Source organism: Chenopodium quinoa, unplaced genomic scaffold (genome assembly GCF_001683475.1).
Source record: "Chenopodium quinoa cultivar QQ74 unplaced genomic scaffold, ASM168347v1, whole genome shotgun sequence".
Lineage (NCBI taxonomy): Eukaryota > Viridiplantae > Streptophyta > Magnoliopsida > Caryophyllales > Amaranthaceae > Chenopodium > Chenopodium quinoa.
Window position 1 is genome coordinate 1,003,128 of NW_018742541.1, and position 15,914 is coordinate 1,019,041.

At 33.5% G+C, this 15,914-nt stretch overlaps 2 protein-coding genes across 2 annotated transcripts; both read left to right on the plus strand.

The window, feature by feature from the left end:
- The first annotated feature begins 7,557 nt into the window (after nt 1-7,557).
- On the plus strand, nt 7,558-8,457 carry LOC110720205. Its single transcript, XM_021899215.1, has one exon. It carries the CDS (start codon nt 7,558-7,560, stop codon nt 8,455-8,457), a length of 900 nt encoding a protein of 299 aa, XP_021754907.1.
- A 2,606-nt stretch (nt 8,458-11,063) lies between these two features.
- On the plus strand, nt 11,064-11,813 carry LOC110720206. Its single transcript, XM_021899216.1, has one exon. It carries the CDS (start codon nt 11,064-11,066, stop codon nt 11,811-11,813), a length of 750 nt encoding a protein of 249 aa, XP_021754908.1.
- Nucleotides 11,814-15,914: the final 4,101 nt, after the last annotated feature.

Sequence of the window (15,914 nt, forward strand, 5' to 3'; positions counted from 1 at the left end):
CCCACTTGAAAAAGAACTAAATGTTGTAGATCACGAACATCATCCACCTCATCAGCCCACTTGAAAAAGCCACAAGTCCTCTGCTCCTACAAATCACCCAAATTAGCCTATTACAACAACAACAAAGCAAATTTTATTTTTAAAACAACAACAACAACAACAATTTGGTGCGCAATTACTTACAGACCAGTATGAGCACCCAAAAAAACGCTTCCCCTTTGTTGGACCATCGTAGCGCACTGTCCTCAGTGGTGCAATTTCATTGTGGTAGCACACCACCTGAGAAGTCGAGGTTTGCTTTGACCTCGACCTAAATAGGCGCTAATTGAATTATGACTTGTCATTGATAGAAAACTGGAAAAAAGGAGAAAACTTTGAGTACAAGAGAAGAGAAGAGATGAGATGAATTAGAAGAAGAAAAGTGAAAAATTTAATTGATGGGGGGGCAATTTATAAAATTCTCAAAGAAGATAACAGGGGAGAGGGCATTAATGGCATCTAAGCTTTAATGGTTGGAAATTAAATTAGAAGAAACCGGATGTTCTAAGGAATCTTATGATTTAACCGGTTTCAACAGGTGAAGGATCGTTAATGGAAGATAGGGGGAATATGTGAGATTGTCTCTGGATTTTAGAAAGGTGGGATTGTTTGTGGAAGATCACCTAAAGGTGGGATTATTAGTTTATAATTTTCCTATTTGTTAGTAGAAAAGGGGTCATTTTTAACAATTTCGGTAAGAAAAAGAAATTTGAGTTATTATACATTTATACTAACGTAGACCTAGCAATTAGTTCTTTCAGGTTAAGTACGAGTTGGATAATTTTGTATTAGGTATACAATATGGTCATGTCCAGCAGATCAAATATAGAGGGATGTTTCTACTACGGTCTCTTTTATTATGATCATTACTATTCTTGAATCCTATTGGTTGATTTTTCCATTTTTTAAAATGCTTGGTCAAACTTCTTTTTTATTTTTTAAAACCATTTTCTTTTTCCAGAAAATAAATTTTAATTTTAAAAAAAAAAATTATTTTTGTAATTATTTTATTAAAATCAGTTTTATTATAAAATCTGAAAATAAGGTTAAATTAAAATAATCAAAAATAAAAAAAAAATCATTGTTCTTCGTTATTCTTCAACATTCTTTAAAGATCTTCATCCATGGATGAAATTTATCACCAATTCATGATCTTTGTCTCGCAAAAACAATCGCACATCGACAAAAATTAAAAATATGATCTGATCTACACAATATCTGCAAAATTTTAAATTTTTCGAAATCGAGGTTCTAGCGGAGCGAATTTGGGTTTGTTTTTAATCCTAGAATAATAGATTTTATTGGAAAATCTCAATCAAAGGATGCAAAAGTTGAGATCTTATGTACTCGAAATTAAAAAATTTATCTTTTTCGCTAATGTGGGTTCGTCAGGAAAATTCAAGAAGAAACCGTAACATATTTTCTTCAAATCTTATTTGATCGAAAAAATGAAGATGAAATTTTAACACTTGTTTTTATATTAGGTTTTCACCAATATGCTAATAGGACATTACCTATAACAAACAGTTTTACTGTTTATTCGTTTACGACCATAAAGAGTATTATAATCATATTAAATGCTATGATTATGACATTTAATTTATGATTATAATTAAATATCATCAAATAAATTCATTAGATTATCAATGCAAATTTAATTCAACTATCAATAACTGATTTAAATCACATTGAAGACTTTAACATATTAATCATCAACAAAAGGTTATGACCGTGCACATTATAGGTCATTACATTATGAAACGATATATGCCAAGCTTATGTCATGAACTATTTATTTAGAATTGTAACTCAACTAGTTAAATACCAACGAACAAAGACCTATGAATTATTCATTTAATCTAGCACGCACTAGCATCGTGATTTTTGCGAATTCAAAAAATAATACTATAATATTGTTTTCCAAAAAAAAAAAAAAAAAAAATTGATTGAGTTATTATAGTTAATTATTTATTATCATGAATTGTATTCCATATATTGATACTATCTAATCCTTATAAAGTGGTATAATAGAATCATATTATTTAATATTCCTCTTATATGAACCTAATTAAGGATCACCAAATATTTTATTCTACCACTTTATTAGGATATTATCAATAAATAGAAGACAATTTATGATGATAAGTAATTAACCATAATAACTTGTTTTATTGAAGGCATGATTTTTTTAATTGACATATTTGAGGATTTGTAACATAAGTTTGACATGAAAATCTTTTGTCAAATATTAAAAGGCATATAGATAGACTTCAATATATTGTTAAGTTACAAAATATAATTGTTAATTAGCTATTTTTGTAAAAACAATATTGTAGTATTATTTTTTGAATTCACAAAATTCACGGCCCTAGTGTGTGCTGGATTAAATGAATAATTCATAGGTTGTTGTTCATTGTTATTTAACTATTTGAATCACATTTCTAAATAAATACTCTGTGACATAAGTTTGGCATATATCGTTTCATAATGTAATGACCTATAATGTGTACAGTCATAACCTTCTTTTGATAATAAAAAATGTTAAACTCTTAAATGTAATTCAAAACAATTATTAATAGTTTAATGCAATTTTTATTGATAATCTAATGAAATTTATTTGATGATAACATAAATATAATCACAAATTAAAAGTCATAATCATAGCATTCAATATGATTATAACACTCTTTATGGTCGTAGACGAATAAACAGTAAACCTACTTGTTATATGTAATGTCCTATTAGCATATTGGTGAAAACCTAACACAAAAACAAAATTTAAAATTTCATCTTCGTTTTTTGGATCAAACGAGGTTTTGAAGAAGATATTTTACGTTTTCTTCCATGATTTGTTTCATGAACCCAGATTATCGAAAAAGTGAATATTTAAGATTTTCAACTACATGTAATCGCCAATTTTACATCCCTTGATTGAAATTATTCAATTTAAATATATTATTCTAGGATTAAGAAACAACCCACATAGATTCGAATGTGTACGAACTCCGATTTTCAAAAAATAAAAAATAAAAATCGCACATGGTGCGTAGATCGAGGCATGTATTCATTTTCCACCCGAAGCGTGAGTTAATTTAAGAGACATAGATCATGAATTTGTTGTTAATTTCATCCATTAATGAAGAAACTTGAAGAACAATGAAGAACTACGAAGAATAATTTTTTTATTTTGATTTATTTAATTTAATCTTATTTTAGGATTTAACTAATAATTGATTTTAAGTAAATAATTTCAAATATTAAAAAAGTAATTTCGGAAATCAATAAATATTTTTTGGAAAAATGAAAAAGAATTAAAAATGGAAAATTCTAAAAATAAGGTTTGACCAAGATTTTAAGAAAAAGCAAAAATTAGCCAATCATAATTAACTATATTCATGGTCATAGTGAGAGTGACCATACTAGAACTTTTAAATATAGAGTCATGATTTATGATCAAGTATCAAGTCAGGGGTTTGGGTCGGGCCATTTCGAGTTAGGTTCATGCAAGTCAATAGGTCAGTGAAGTGAAGTTTTTATCGAATTATTTCAAGTTGGGGTATTTTGAACCAGGTCACTTCAGGTCGGGTTAATTTTGATGTCAAAATATCGGTTATCGTTCAAGTTGAGTCAAGTTTGGATCATTCCATAATCAAGATTGCAAGATAAACATCGACATTTGTAGGATTTTTTTTTGTTTTATTTTTTGTTAATAATAAGTAGTGCTACATCTCTTATATTTGGTTGCCAAACATAACTGCTTGTGTTACTAAACAATCTGCTTGTGTTATTAAAAGTTAAAGTGTTAATATTATCGGGATTTTTTTGTCATTTTCGCCAACCTTTTATCTTTTTCAGCCATTGTCGAGGTCATTCGACTCTCCATTTTTTTACTAACGAATACAACTTTGATCACTTTTGTTACTTTAATAATTATTGTATTTCTACACAATTTCAAATTTAATAAAAAACGGGAAGAAGAAGAAGAAGCAGTTGACCAATTTCAACAGTTCAATAGATCATTTTGATTGCAAATAATTACACTAGTTTCCACAATGTCGTTCTCTTACTCTCACCTATCTCTTTTTCTTTTTCTATTTTTTTTTGTCTGCTCTGAACTTTGGTTCTGTTATTCATCATTCACCATATTCATCAACCCCATTAAACAATACAACACTACTACGTAATTACACCATATTCATCAACCCCATTAAACAATACTGCACTAATACATAATTGCAAATAATTACACAAGTTTACATTGTTAATTAAAACTTGAAATTCTTAATTATCTCGGGAGGTTTAATTTGTCCAGTTAAATTCGATAAATTTATCCAATTACATCGATTAATCTGACTTGAGGATGTATATTCAACATTCTATAACGATAATGAAGCAGTTTCAAAAAAAAAATCATCTTCCATGGTCGCCCTTTTGTTAATTCTCTGAAACGCTGTTCAGAAAGAAATAAACAGTTTTTTTAAAAAAAAATAAAAATAAAAATAAAAATACTACCTCCGTTACAGGTTATATGCAACGATTTGACATAAAGCAGATAGGAAAAATGTCTAATCGTTGCACATAACCTGTAACGAAGGTAGTATAATAAATTACGGAAAACTATTCAATGGCTACATAAAAATTATGGCCACTATAAGCTTTTGATCTAAACCCTTCATTTTTTTAGAGGAGATCTTATCCATTCATTTATCAAATCAAATCATAATTTTTTAAATTTAAAAAAAATAAATAAAATAAAATAAACTAACTGCTTTTACCAGGCAAGCCGGAATGGCCCTATTATCTCTCACCTCCTTTTTGCAGATGATAGTCTCCTTTTTGCTAGAGCGAATCGATGGGAGTGCGAAGAAATAGTTGATATTCTCAACAAGTATGAAGTAGCATCCGAGCAGAAAATTAATTATGAAAAGTCGGAAGTATCTTTTAGCAAAGGTGTGAGACAAGGGCAAAGAGAAGAGTTAATGGGGGTTCTACATATGCGACAAGTAGATAGACATGAGAAGTACCTTGGTATTCCCACAGTGGTTAGATGATCGAAGAAGGTAAATTTTGCAGCCCTGTTGAATAGGATATGGAAAAAGCTCTAAGGGTGGAAAGAAAAGCTTCTCTCTCGTGCCGGGAAAGAAGTTCTTTTGAAGTCTGTGATTCAAGATATCCCGACATATTTAATGGGAGTGTATGAGTTTCCGTGCTTGGTTATAGAGAAGATAAGGAGTGCAATGGCTAGATTTTTTTGGGGCCAAACCGGGTCGAGGAGGAAAGTTCATTGGAGGAGTTGGGCGGATATGTGTACTCCAAAGTGTACTGTTTAGGTGGTATGGGCTTTTGAGATTTAAGTGTCTTTAATGATGCTCTTTTCGGAAGGCGAGCTTGGCGCCTTGTGACTAATGAGGATTCTCTTCTTGGTAGAGTGATGAAAGCCAAGTACATCCCACATTCTAATTTCCTTGAGGCCTCTTTGGGATATGCGGGAAGTTACTCTTGGCAGAGTGTTTGGAGTGCGAAATCACTTGTTAAAGAAGGGGCGATATGGCGTATTGGGAATGGGAAAGCAGTGAACATTTGGAGCGACCCTTGGGAGGCGGATGAGCATGGACGTTTTATTACAACTGAACCCTGTGATGGACTGAACCAGGTTAGTGACCTCATTGATTTTGACAAGGTGGAATGGGACGTGGATTTAATTCCTGCTCACTTTAATGAGAGAGATCAAAAATGTATTCTTTCAATTCCTTTGTGTTTGAGAGAGCCAAGGGATATGTTGACGTGGGCTTTCTCAAATAATGGTTTATATTCCACCAAAACTGCATATATGCTGGGAAAAGGTTGCAATTTTGATGATTTCCATCATGTTTAGAGGATAATATGCGAATTAGAAGTCTCACCAAAGGTTAGGCACTTCTTGTGGCGCCTATGCACTGGAACGCTACCCACCAAAGGCCTGCTTGTGGCGCACCATCTGATAGAGGAAAATGTGTGTCCGTGGTGCATAACAGAGGTGGAGACTAGCTCTCACATCCTTTTTGAATGTTGGAAGGTGAAAGAACTTTGGGAAGACAGCGGTTGTATGGCTTTACTGAGCAATGGGGTGGATGACATTTGGGAGCTACTAGTGAGTTGGGACAAGGCTGAGCTGAAGGTTAAACAAAGGGCCTGCTTTCTTGCGTGGTGTATCTAGAGCGAGAGGAATCTGAAGGTGTTTGAAGGTAAATTTACTCCAAATGTTATCCTCTTGGCTCGGGTTAATAGGAATGTGGAAAAGTATGGGCAATATAGCCAGAAGATTTATTCTCTTCCAACCCCAAAATCATAGTGCAGTAGTAAACGCTGGTTAGCTCCTCCTTCTGGAGTGATTAAGCTGAACGTGGATGCTTCCCTTGCCGATGAAGGGTAGGTCAAATTAGGGGTTTTGGCGAGAGATGGTGAAGGTGTGGTTCTGTTTGCTGATGTCCACAAGGTGAGAGCTTGGTGGCCACCAGAAGTTGCAGAGGCGAAAGCTTTATGCTTGGGAGTAAGGCTCTCAAAGAAGTATGGCTACAGGGATATTATCTTCGAATCAGACTGCTTGGTTGTGGTGAATAGGCTGTCCAAAGGAGCTGTGTATTTTTCAGACCGTGATGGGGTACTATAAGACATTTTATTTCTTTGCAGTTGTTTTAATTCGGTTTTTTGGGTTCATGTTAAGAGAGATGGCAACAATGTTGCTCATCATTTAGCTAGAGTAAGGCCTTTCGGTGTAGAGCAAGTTTGGGAGAATTGTTGTCCCCTGAAGATTTCTTCGTATGTACTCTCGGACGCTTTGTCCATTTCTTAATAATTACACCGATTAAAAAGTAATATCATTTAAAATAAATTTTGAAACTTATTACTAATTCTCTTTCTCTCTCTAAAAACTCTCTCATGCGTAGGGCGATTAACTATCATGTGCTGAGTTTCAATGGCGAGGAAGAAGAAATCATCTCTAAATAATTCGTCTATGGAGAAAGCGGCTGGAGTGGTGGAAGGTAATAGTTCTGTTTCTTTGGGTGGTAGTAGGACTCCATTATCGGGATCGGGTGCTGGATTGAATAATGGATCTGGATTGAATAGTGGATCTGAGTTGGTTCTTTCTCCGCTGGTTCACCTTAGTGCTGGATTGATAACCCGATCTGAGCATGAGATTATACTTGAAGGTAATCGGGTTTTGGGTATTCCGGATATTGGCAATGGAACAGTAAATTCTGGGTTTCGGGGAAATGATGCAATTCCAGTTGTTGTGGATGAATCTCATGAGCTTGATGTTATGGGTGTAGTGATGCAGGAATATGCGAATCCATCATTGGGGGGAATTACTGGAGGAAATTCTTCTGCTCATAGACGTCTTGATATGAATGGACAAAAGTGGGCTAGTTTTTTTCATAGGTCTCCTTTAACTAGAAACGGAGTAGCTCTACAGTTTGTTGCTCTAGTTGTTAAAGAGGCAAAGTGGTTGCTCAGATGCAGAAAGCGGAAATTGATGCGATGAGTAAGAAGTGGATGTCCTCTATTATCATGTATGTTGTTGGTGACACTCCTACACTTACTGCTGTGAAGAGGTATGTGGATTCAGTTTGGAATCAGGTTCAAACACCTAATATTTTTCTGCATGATGATGGTTATTTTTTGGTTCATTTTCATTCTATTGAGGATAGAGATTTGGTGTTAGCTGGGGGTCCTTATACTTTTCTTAACAAACCTGTAATAATTAAGCCATGGTCTACTGGTTTTAATTTCTATGAGGAGATCTTAAAAGTTATTCCTCTTTGGATTAAACTTCCTAATCTCCCTCTTAATTTCTGGAGTGCTGATTCTCTAATTCGGATAGCAAGTATCCTGGGTGTTCCTCTTTTTGCGGATGATTGCACTACCAGGCAGCAAAGAGTGTCTTTTGCTCGTGTTCTTGTGGAAATGGATGTTACTATGACTCTTCCGGATCATGTTTGGATAGAGGATGAATTAGGGGTGGAATTTAAGCAGGCGATTGTGTATGATTGGAAACCCTCTTATTGTGCTAAATGCTCTATGCCAGGTCATGATTGTTCATTTCTTGGTAAACCTGTTCAGAAACCTGTCACTAAACAGCCTACTAAACAAATCTGGGTGCCTAAGAAGCAGCAACAGGGGCAGAAACCTGTTCCTGCCCAGGTAGCTACTCCAGAGCATCAGACTCTTGCTGTTACTCAATCTGGTGCGGATTTTGGTTGGCGAGTTGCTACTAAGAAATCAAAAAATAGGGGAGTTCCTGTAAGCACTTCTAATGTGTTTGATCAGTTACCAAAGATAGATATGCAGCCTATTGATGTGGGAAATGATGTTGCACAGGAGGAAGAATTGGAGGATATAGTTGACCAGGATGATCCTGGTGACCCCCCCGACACTTGATGATAAGCTTATGCACTTGGAATATTAGGGGGTTAAATGATCCCTCTAAGATTAGTGAGGTAAAGAAGTTGGTTGTTGCTAATAATATTAAGGTTATAGCTCTTCTTGAAACTAGAGTTAAACCTAAAAATAAAGAGAAAGTTATGAAGAAATTAGGCAGACATTGGAGTTGGGAAACTAATTATTCTTTTTGTGATAGAGGCAGGATTTGGTTGGGTTGGCAATCTAGTAGTATTGGAGTTACTATTCTTTTTGTTTCTGAGCAGGTGATCCATTGCGAGATTGTGGATAATGTACATAACAATACCTATTTCTTTTCTGCTGTCTATGGTTTACCCACAATTGATACTAGGAAACAACTTTGGATTGACTTAAGGAATATTCAGAACATGATAGGTGTAGTTCCTTGGCTGATTTCAGGTGGTTTTAACTCTATGCTCCATATTTCTGATAGAATTAACGGAGCTGTTGTTTCTATGGCTGAAATTAAGGATTTTGCTGAGTGTATTTCTGACTGTAATCTTTCTGAATTGAAAAGTGCTGGTCACTTCTTCTCTTGGCACAAGGGAGGTGTGATGACTATCACTGCTAGTAGAATTGACTGGTGTTTTGGTAATAGTAATTGGATGCTAGATAAAGGTGATGTTGTTGCTGATTATTTAATTAAACCCGTCTATCTCTGATCATAGTCCAATTTTGGTTACTCTTTCTGCTGATTCTCATGGTGGTGGTAGACCCTTCAGATTTTTCAATTATCTTGTCCATCATAAAGATTTCTTACCTCTCATTGAAGACTGCTGGAAGAAGGATGTTCAGGGGACTGCTATGTTCACTCTCTGGTCTAAGCTGAAAAAGGTGAAAGTGGTGCTTAAAACTTTACATTCTGAAGAGTTCAAGAGCATTCATGATAAAATCGATAATGCTAGAACAAAGCTTGCTAATGTTCAGAATAAGTTATAGGTTGATATTCATGACTCTGAGCTTTGGCAGATGGAACATCAGTGTATTGGTGATCTTAAGAAGTGGTTTAAAGTTGAAGAAACTGCTCTGAGATAGAAGTCTAGGATTCAATGGCTGCATATTGGTGACTCAAATCACAAATTCTTTTATTCTTCAGTCAAGGAGAGACATAGGATAAATCGAATTTCTCTTTTGTATAATGATCTAAATGAGAAACTTGTTTCTCATGATGATATTCAGCAAGAAATTTTGCAGTTTTATGGGAAGCTTCTTGGTTCTTGTGCTCCTCGGCTTCCAATGATTGATCTTTCTATTATGAGAAATGGTTCCAGATTGTCTGTTGCTTATAGAACTCTTCTCTGTCAACCTATTACATATACTGAAATTGAAGCAGCTTTGAAGGGAATTGATGATAGTAAAGCTCCGGGCTTAGATGGGCTAAATGTTGTATTTGTCAAGCATACTTGGTCTATTCTTAAGACTGACATTTGCAAGGCAGTCAAGGAATTCTTTGAGAGTAAGCATCTGTTGAGGCAGGTTAATATTACTTCAGTGACTCTGGTTCCTAAAGTTCCCAACCCTTCAAGAGTTAAGGACTTTAGGCCTATTGCATGTTGCACAATTATTTACAAAATCATTTCCAAAATTTTGACAACTAGAATGCAGCAAGTGGTTCATACAGTGGTAAGTGAATGTCAAGTTGGGTTTATCCCGGGAAGACATATTTCAGATAACATTCTTTTATCCACTGAGCTTTTTAAGGGCTATACTAGAAAGCATATTTCTCCTAGATGTATGATTAAGGTAGACCTTAAAAAAGCATATGATTTTGTTGAATGGGGCTTCCTGAGGAGTGTTATGCAAGAATGGGCTTCCTTGAGCTTTTTTTGGAGTGGATTTTTGCTTGTTTGAGCTCTGTTTCTTATAGTATTCTTATTAATGGGAAACCTAGTCCCCCTTTTTTAGCAAAAAAAGGATTAAGACAAGGCGATCCTCTTTCTCCTTATCTCTTTGCCATAGGTATGGAGTATCTCTCAAGGAACATGACTCATCTAAAGAGCAATCCCGATTTCAATTTTCATCCCAAGTGTGAAAAGCTTGGTATCACTCATCTAATGTTTGCAGACGATCGTCTCATGTTTTGTAGAGCTGACTGTATTTCTGCTGAGCTGCTTCTGCTTGCTTTTAAAAAAATTTCTTGCTCTTCTAGTCTTGAGGCTAATTTGGACAAAAGCAATGTTTATATTGGAGGTGTTGACCTGTCTATTCAGCAGCAAATTATTGATAGCCTTCAGATTCCTAAAGGTTCATTTCCTTTTAGGTATCTTGGGGTTCCTCTTGCCACCAAGAAACTTTCCTATGCTGATTGTAAGCCCCTCATTGATAAGGTTCTCTTAAGAGCCAAATCTTGGACTGCTATATTCTTATCCTATGTTGGAAGACTTCAACCAGTAAAAGTAATTTTGTTGAGTCTTCAATCGTTTTGGTGTCAAATCTTTATTATCCCTAAAAAGGCTATTAAAGAAATTCAAAGATACTGCAGGATCTTTCTATGGACTGGTAGCACTGATGCCTCAAAGAAGGCCTTAGTTTCCTAGCATCAGCTCTGCTTGCCAAAGGTTGCTGGGGGTTGGAATGTGAAGGATATGGAGCTCTGGAATAAAGTTGTTGTGTGTAAGCTCTTATGGGCTATTTCATGCAAAAAAGATAAGCTCTGGGTTAGGTGGGTTGATGCTTATTATATCAGAGGCAGGAATTTAGATGATGTGCATTGTCAAGCTATGTCTTGGGCTTTGAAGAAAATTTTTGACTACATGAATCTGATCAAGAATGCTGGTGGCTGGGACAGTTTTATCAAAGGGGGTTGCTTTTCTATTAAGACTATGTATAAGTTTCTCCATGGTATTCATGATAAAGTCAGCTGGAGCAGGGTGATTTGCAATAATCAGGCTTCTCCACGAAGTTTATTTATTGCTTGGCTGGCTATTTGTAACAGACTGCCTACCCTAGATAGACTCTCTGCTTGGGGAATTACTTCTGATACTATGTGCAAGTTGTGTGGTAATGTTGCTGAGTCTATAGATCATTTGTTCTTCAAATGTACTTTTTCTGCTCAGATTTGGGGTGCTGTGCTTCAGATTTTGCATTGCCAGAGAAATCCTGGCTCCTTTGATTCAGAGTTGCTTTGGGCTACCAAGTGTGGTAAGAAAGGGACTCCTAAACATAAGTTGTTCTTAATGTTTTTTGCTGAGATCATTTATGCGATTTGGATCCAGAGGAATGAAGTGGTTTTTAATCAATATCATAGGTCTGCTGATGCATTGATGAGAGAAATTTCCTTTAAAGTAGCTTCCAGATGTAATGATAGGCAATGTGAGATCCTTATTGTAAAGTGAGTTTGTCGGCTTCTTTGTTGGTGTTTTGGCTGCTAGCTTTTGCTAGTTTTTGGTGTATTCCTGTTCTCTTGGTGATTAATAAAATTTTTAATTGCCAAAAAAAAAAAATTCCCTCAAAATAAAAAACTGCTTTTACCCTTTTATTTAAAAAAAATAAAACATTGACGACATATTTAATAATTGCTTCTCCATTGATGGGAGGTTGAAAATTAATTTTAATTCATACACACTAATACACTACATAGCCATTAAAAATTCAGATTGTACGATCAAGCAGCGTTAGGTTGATTCATAGTAGCATTATTATAAGATTACAAAAATTAGAAGAATGGTATAGAGGAGAATCAGATATGATCAATGGTGGAATTTGACATATTTAAACATTTTAATTTCTTCTATGTATGGTATGGGCTTTGAAGATAATATCATCAATTCATGGTAAACAATGGAGTAGTATGAAAATCGTGAGTCTAGGGTGAAAGAGGATGATAAATAGATAATGCAGTATTTAATTAAAAGGTTAAATAAAATTACTTTTCAGTCAACCCAATAATCAATGTGAAGGATGTGGAACTATTATTGACGGATGTACAATCATGATTTAATAGTTATGGTGACCACAAAATTATTATAGTCATTGCAAAATTGTCCATAAATTACTAGCTTTGAAAATTGTTATGAAATATTTGTGGATATCCATTATTCCGGAACAATCTAGAACTAGGGTTTACATTCTTATCCAATTAAACCCTAATATATTGTATGTATATATACACCTTATCATATGGAATAATATACACAGATTAATTATCTCTCAATCTCTCATGTTTCCCCATTATTTCACAATACGTTATCAGCACCATAGATCTCTCTCAAAGTGACAAATTGAATGGAATATAAATCCAAATTTTGCGATTTGCATCTTGCGTGCAATTATGTTACTTGAATTATAGTTTTGTTTAATTTCAAAATTCACAACAAGATTAATGGTTGGACCATATTCTTGTTGGAATTACATGATCTGTGTTGGACCATATTCCTTTAATGGAATTAAGTGGGTTGTTGTCTCCTCGTGGCGTATGTGAGATGTGACTAATCTAGAAAGTGAACATATTAAGAATAGAGAATCCTCAATTGCTACAACGAGATCCGTATCAGGAAAGTTTTTCATCTACTTATTATTTTCGTAACCACATTGTATATATTGTATATGTTAATTATGTTACGAAAGTTTAGTATTTTATTCGTTGTTTTGTTTTGCAATGTCGAAATTAAATTAGTACTCCTAAATGCTTGCCACATAAACTGTCGAATAATATACCCATATCTGTGAAACAAGTTTGGCATGACACTAATTGGTTTAATATTGTTTGACTTGTTATATATATGTAGTATGTTGTAGAGTATTATCTATAGTGCTTATAAGACAAATTCTCATCACTCTATTATCCCCTAATAATGGTGGTTTTGGTTAAGACTTCATTCATAATTTATGATGGGAATATTATATATATTTTTTGATGGAGTAAAGTACTTGTTTGATTTTTCCTCGTTAATTGCACCACGACAAATTATTTCCGATTAGAATAAAATTATTCTTGAACATATAATCTAAGTGATTTGATAAATTTCTTTTATGTACCCGATTGAATTGTGTTAATCTACTATGAGAATCAGGTCCGTTTTAAATGAGTATTATACTATTATCACATGTTTAGCATCATGGATACAATTATGTGAAGTTATATATCGTTTGATTTGATTTGCAAAATATTCAATAGCATGAATCTTTTTACGTATTATATGATTTTGTAATGAATTGTTTATTAATTATGGATCACCAAAGCTCTAAGCACCAATCAAATTACTGTTAAAATTAAGCTAAGAAAAGTCGATTAAAATCTAGTATGCGATTAGTGTATTAGCGGTGTTGGTTGAGTTTTGACAGGAGGCATCATGAAGTCATTATGTTTAACAGGGAAGTTCCTTATTTCATTTATTATATTGAATTTTATTTTCACAAAATATACAAGTACTTATTATGGCCTTTTAATACATGTTACTTCGTATATATTTATGACGTACTCCGTATTGTTTTGTTATGTTATGTGGGGTTTGATAATTTGATTATGGGTTTGACCGTATGATTATAATTAAAAGTTAGTAACTCACCTTGGTGAGTGTGTTCTATGATAGCTTATTTGTTTGTGGTACTTGTTGATTTACAGTTCCTTTGATTCTTCTAATACTTATTTAACTACATCAACTATATGTCTCCCCATTGATGTTGAGTTATTGATCTTCTGAAGAGAACAAATTATGAAAAATAGATCTAATAATAACTACATACATATGGGTTAGAAACCTTCTGGAACAATCTAAAAATGTCTAATGGTTTTGAAAGTATGTTGACTGGATTATTCTCCGTTCACAAAACTAATGTGTTCCTATATATGTCATGAAATCTCTTGATTATTGAAGAATTAACAAGTATATATTTTATATATATATAAAAAATTCATGGTAAAGTTCATAATTATTTGAGCAAAGAATAGTGTTATGAGTTCAAGAAATTAATTAAACATGCTATTTTGAGCAAATTACTTGAAGAATGTTTTATGCCCATAGTTTACCGAATTTTCAACATAAAGATGAATATAATTGGGCAGGAGAAACAAGTAAGAGTTTTGTAAGAATATTTTTCTTTGCTTGATACATGACATTACCAAAAGGATTTATGGTTTGAGTGCAAGGGATTTCAAGGTTGTTGGATAATTAAGATTTATTTCATATCCCCATATGCAAGGATTAGGGGGAGATATTATTCATTTCGTTATTATATATAATCCTTGCACATGAATTGTATGATATATTGATGGTCAGTATTGCATACATTTGCTTTAATATGAATGTCAATAATTTATTTAATAAAAGCGACCACACCATCCTGAAGATGGATGTAAATAAATGAATGTCATTGATCATTACTCGTTGTAAATGCTCCAATTAAAATTATTGTCCCAGAAGGACAACATCGGTTAATAATGAAACCTAAAGCACGTCTGAAGCATTGTAGTCCAATAGATTAAAAATAAATAAATAAATAAATAAATAAATAAGAACCTTCAGAAAAGGAATGGAGCAACTATTGACAATGACAAATTTGAGGAAAAGATAAATCCCTTTACATTTCTAGAATAAAATTATTTTTAGTAAAATCAATATGTGAGATTAGTTGATTGTCTTGCTAATTGTATAAAGAAACACATGTTGGTGTTCTAATATTACATCACATTCATAGTCATGCATGAAGTAAATTTGATAAAATGATCAATAGTGTTGGAAAACTGACCAGAGTTCAAATTTAGAGAAGTGATTGGATGTGATAATTAAATTAGGCTATCAGGGTTTAAAAATTACCCGTTATGGAAACCTGAAGTTTCGTTTGATAATGTGCTGACGCTCTCTCAATGACAAATATATGAAATGAATTGAATAGCAAGGCATAACATTGAGATTGAGCTATATTTGGATTCTGATTCATATTAATTTGTATATATGAAAATTTCAAGGGTTAATAAGTTTTGATTTTTTTTATAAAAGAGTAATAGGTGACCAGAAGTTCACCAAAATATCGTATATATTATTGTAAACTATCAGAGAACTAGAAGCTCACCAAATACATTATTTAAGGCTTTAAAGATCCAGAAGATCACCAAATACATTATTTAAGGCTTTAAAGATCCAGAAGATCACCACCTAGTAGAATTACAAGCAAGTGATCTATGCTTGTATAACAATTCTTTTGATTGGGGCTATTATATGTCAGCACATAAGAAATTGGAAAATAATGGAAAACGTACAACTGCACAACACATGTCTCCCCATTGACATTGTTTTCCAGAAGATATTATGAAAAAGGTAATATATAATAAATACACCTGTAATGTAAAATTAACGAAGAAATGATTCTTCATTGAAGTTGTTCTCCAGAAGAGATGAAACTTGTTAAATACAAATCTTCTGAGAAATAAATTTTGATTGTGATCCTCCTAATGAAATGAATTTTATTGGAACTTTGTATACTAAGTTGGTGAAGAA

What these genes read in the sequence shown, in the direction of transcription:
- LOC110720205 (XM_021899215.1), top strand. Translation starts at nt 7,558, where the DNA reads ATGAGTAAGAAGTGGATGTCCTCTATTATCATGTATGTTGTTGGTGAC.
- LOC110720206 (XM_021899216.1), top strand. Translation starts at nt 11,064, where the DNA reads ATGGAGCTCTGGAATAAAGTTGTTGTGTGTAAGCTCTTATGGGCTATT.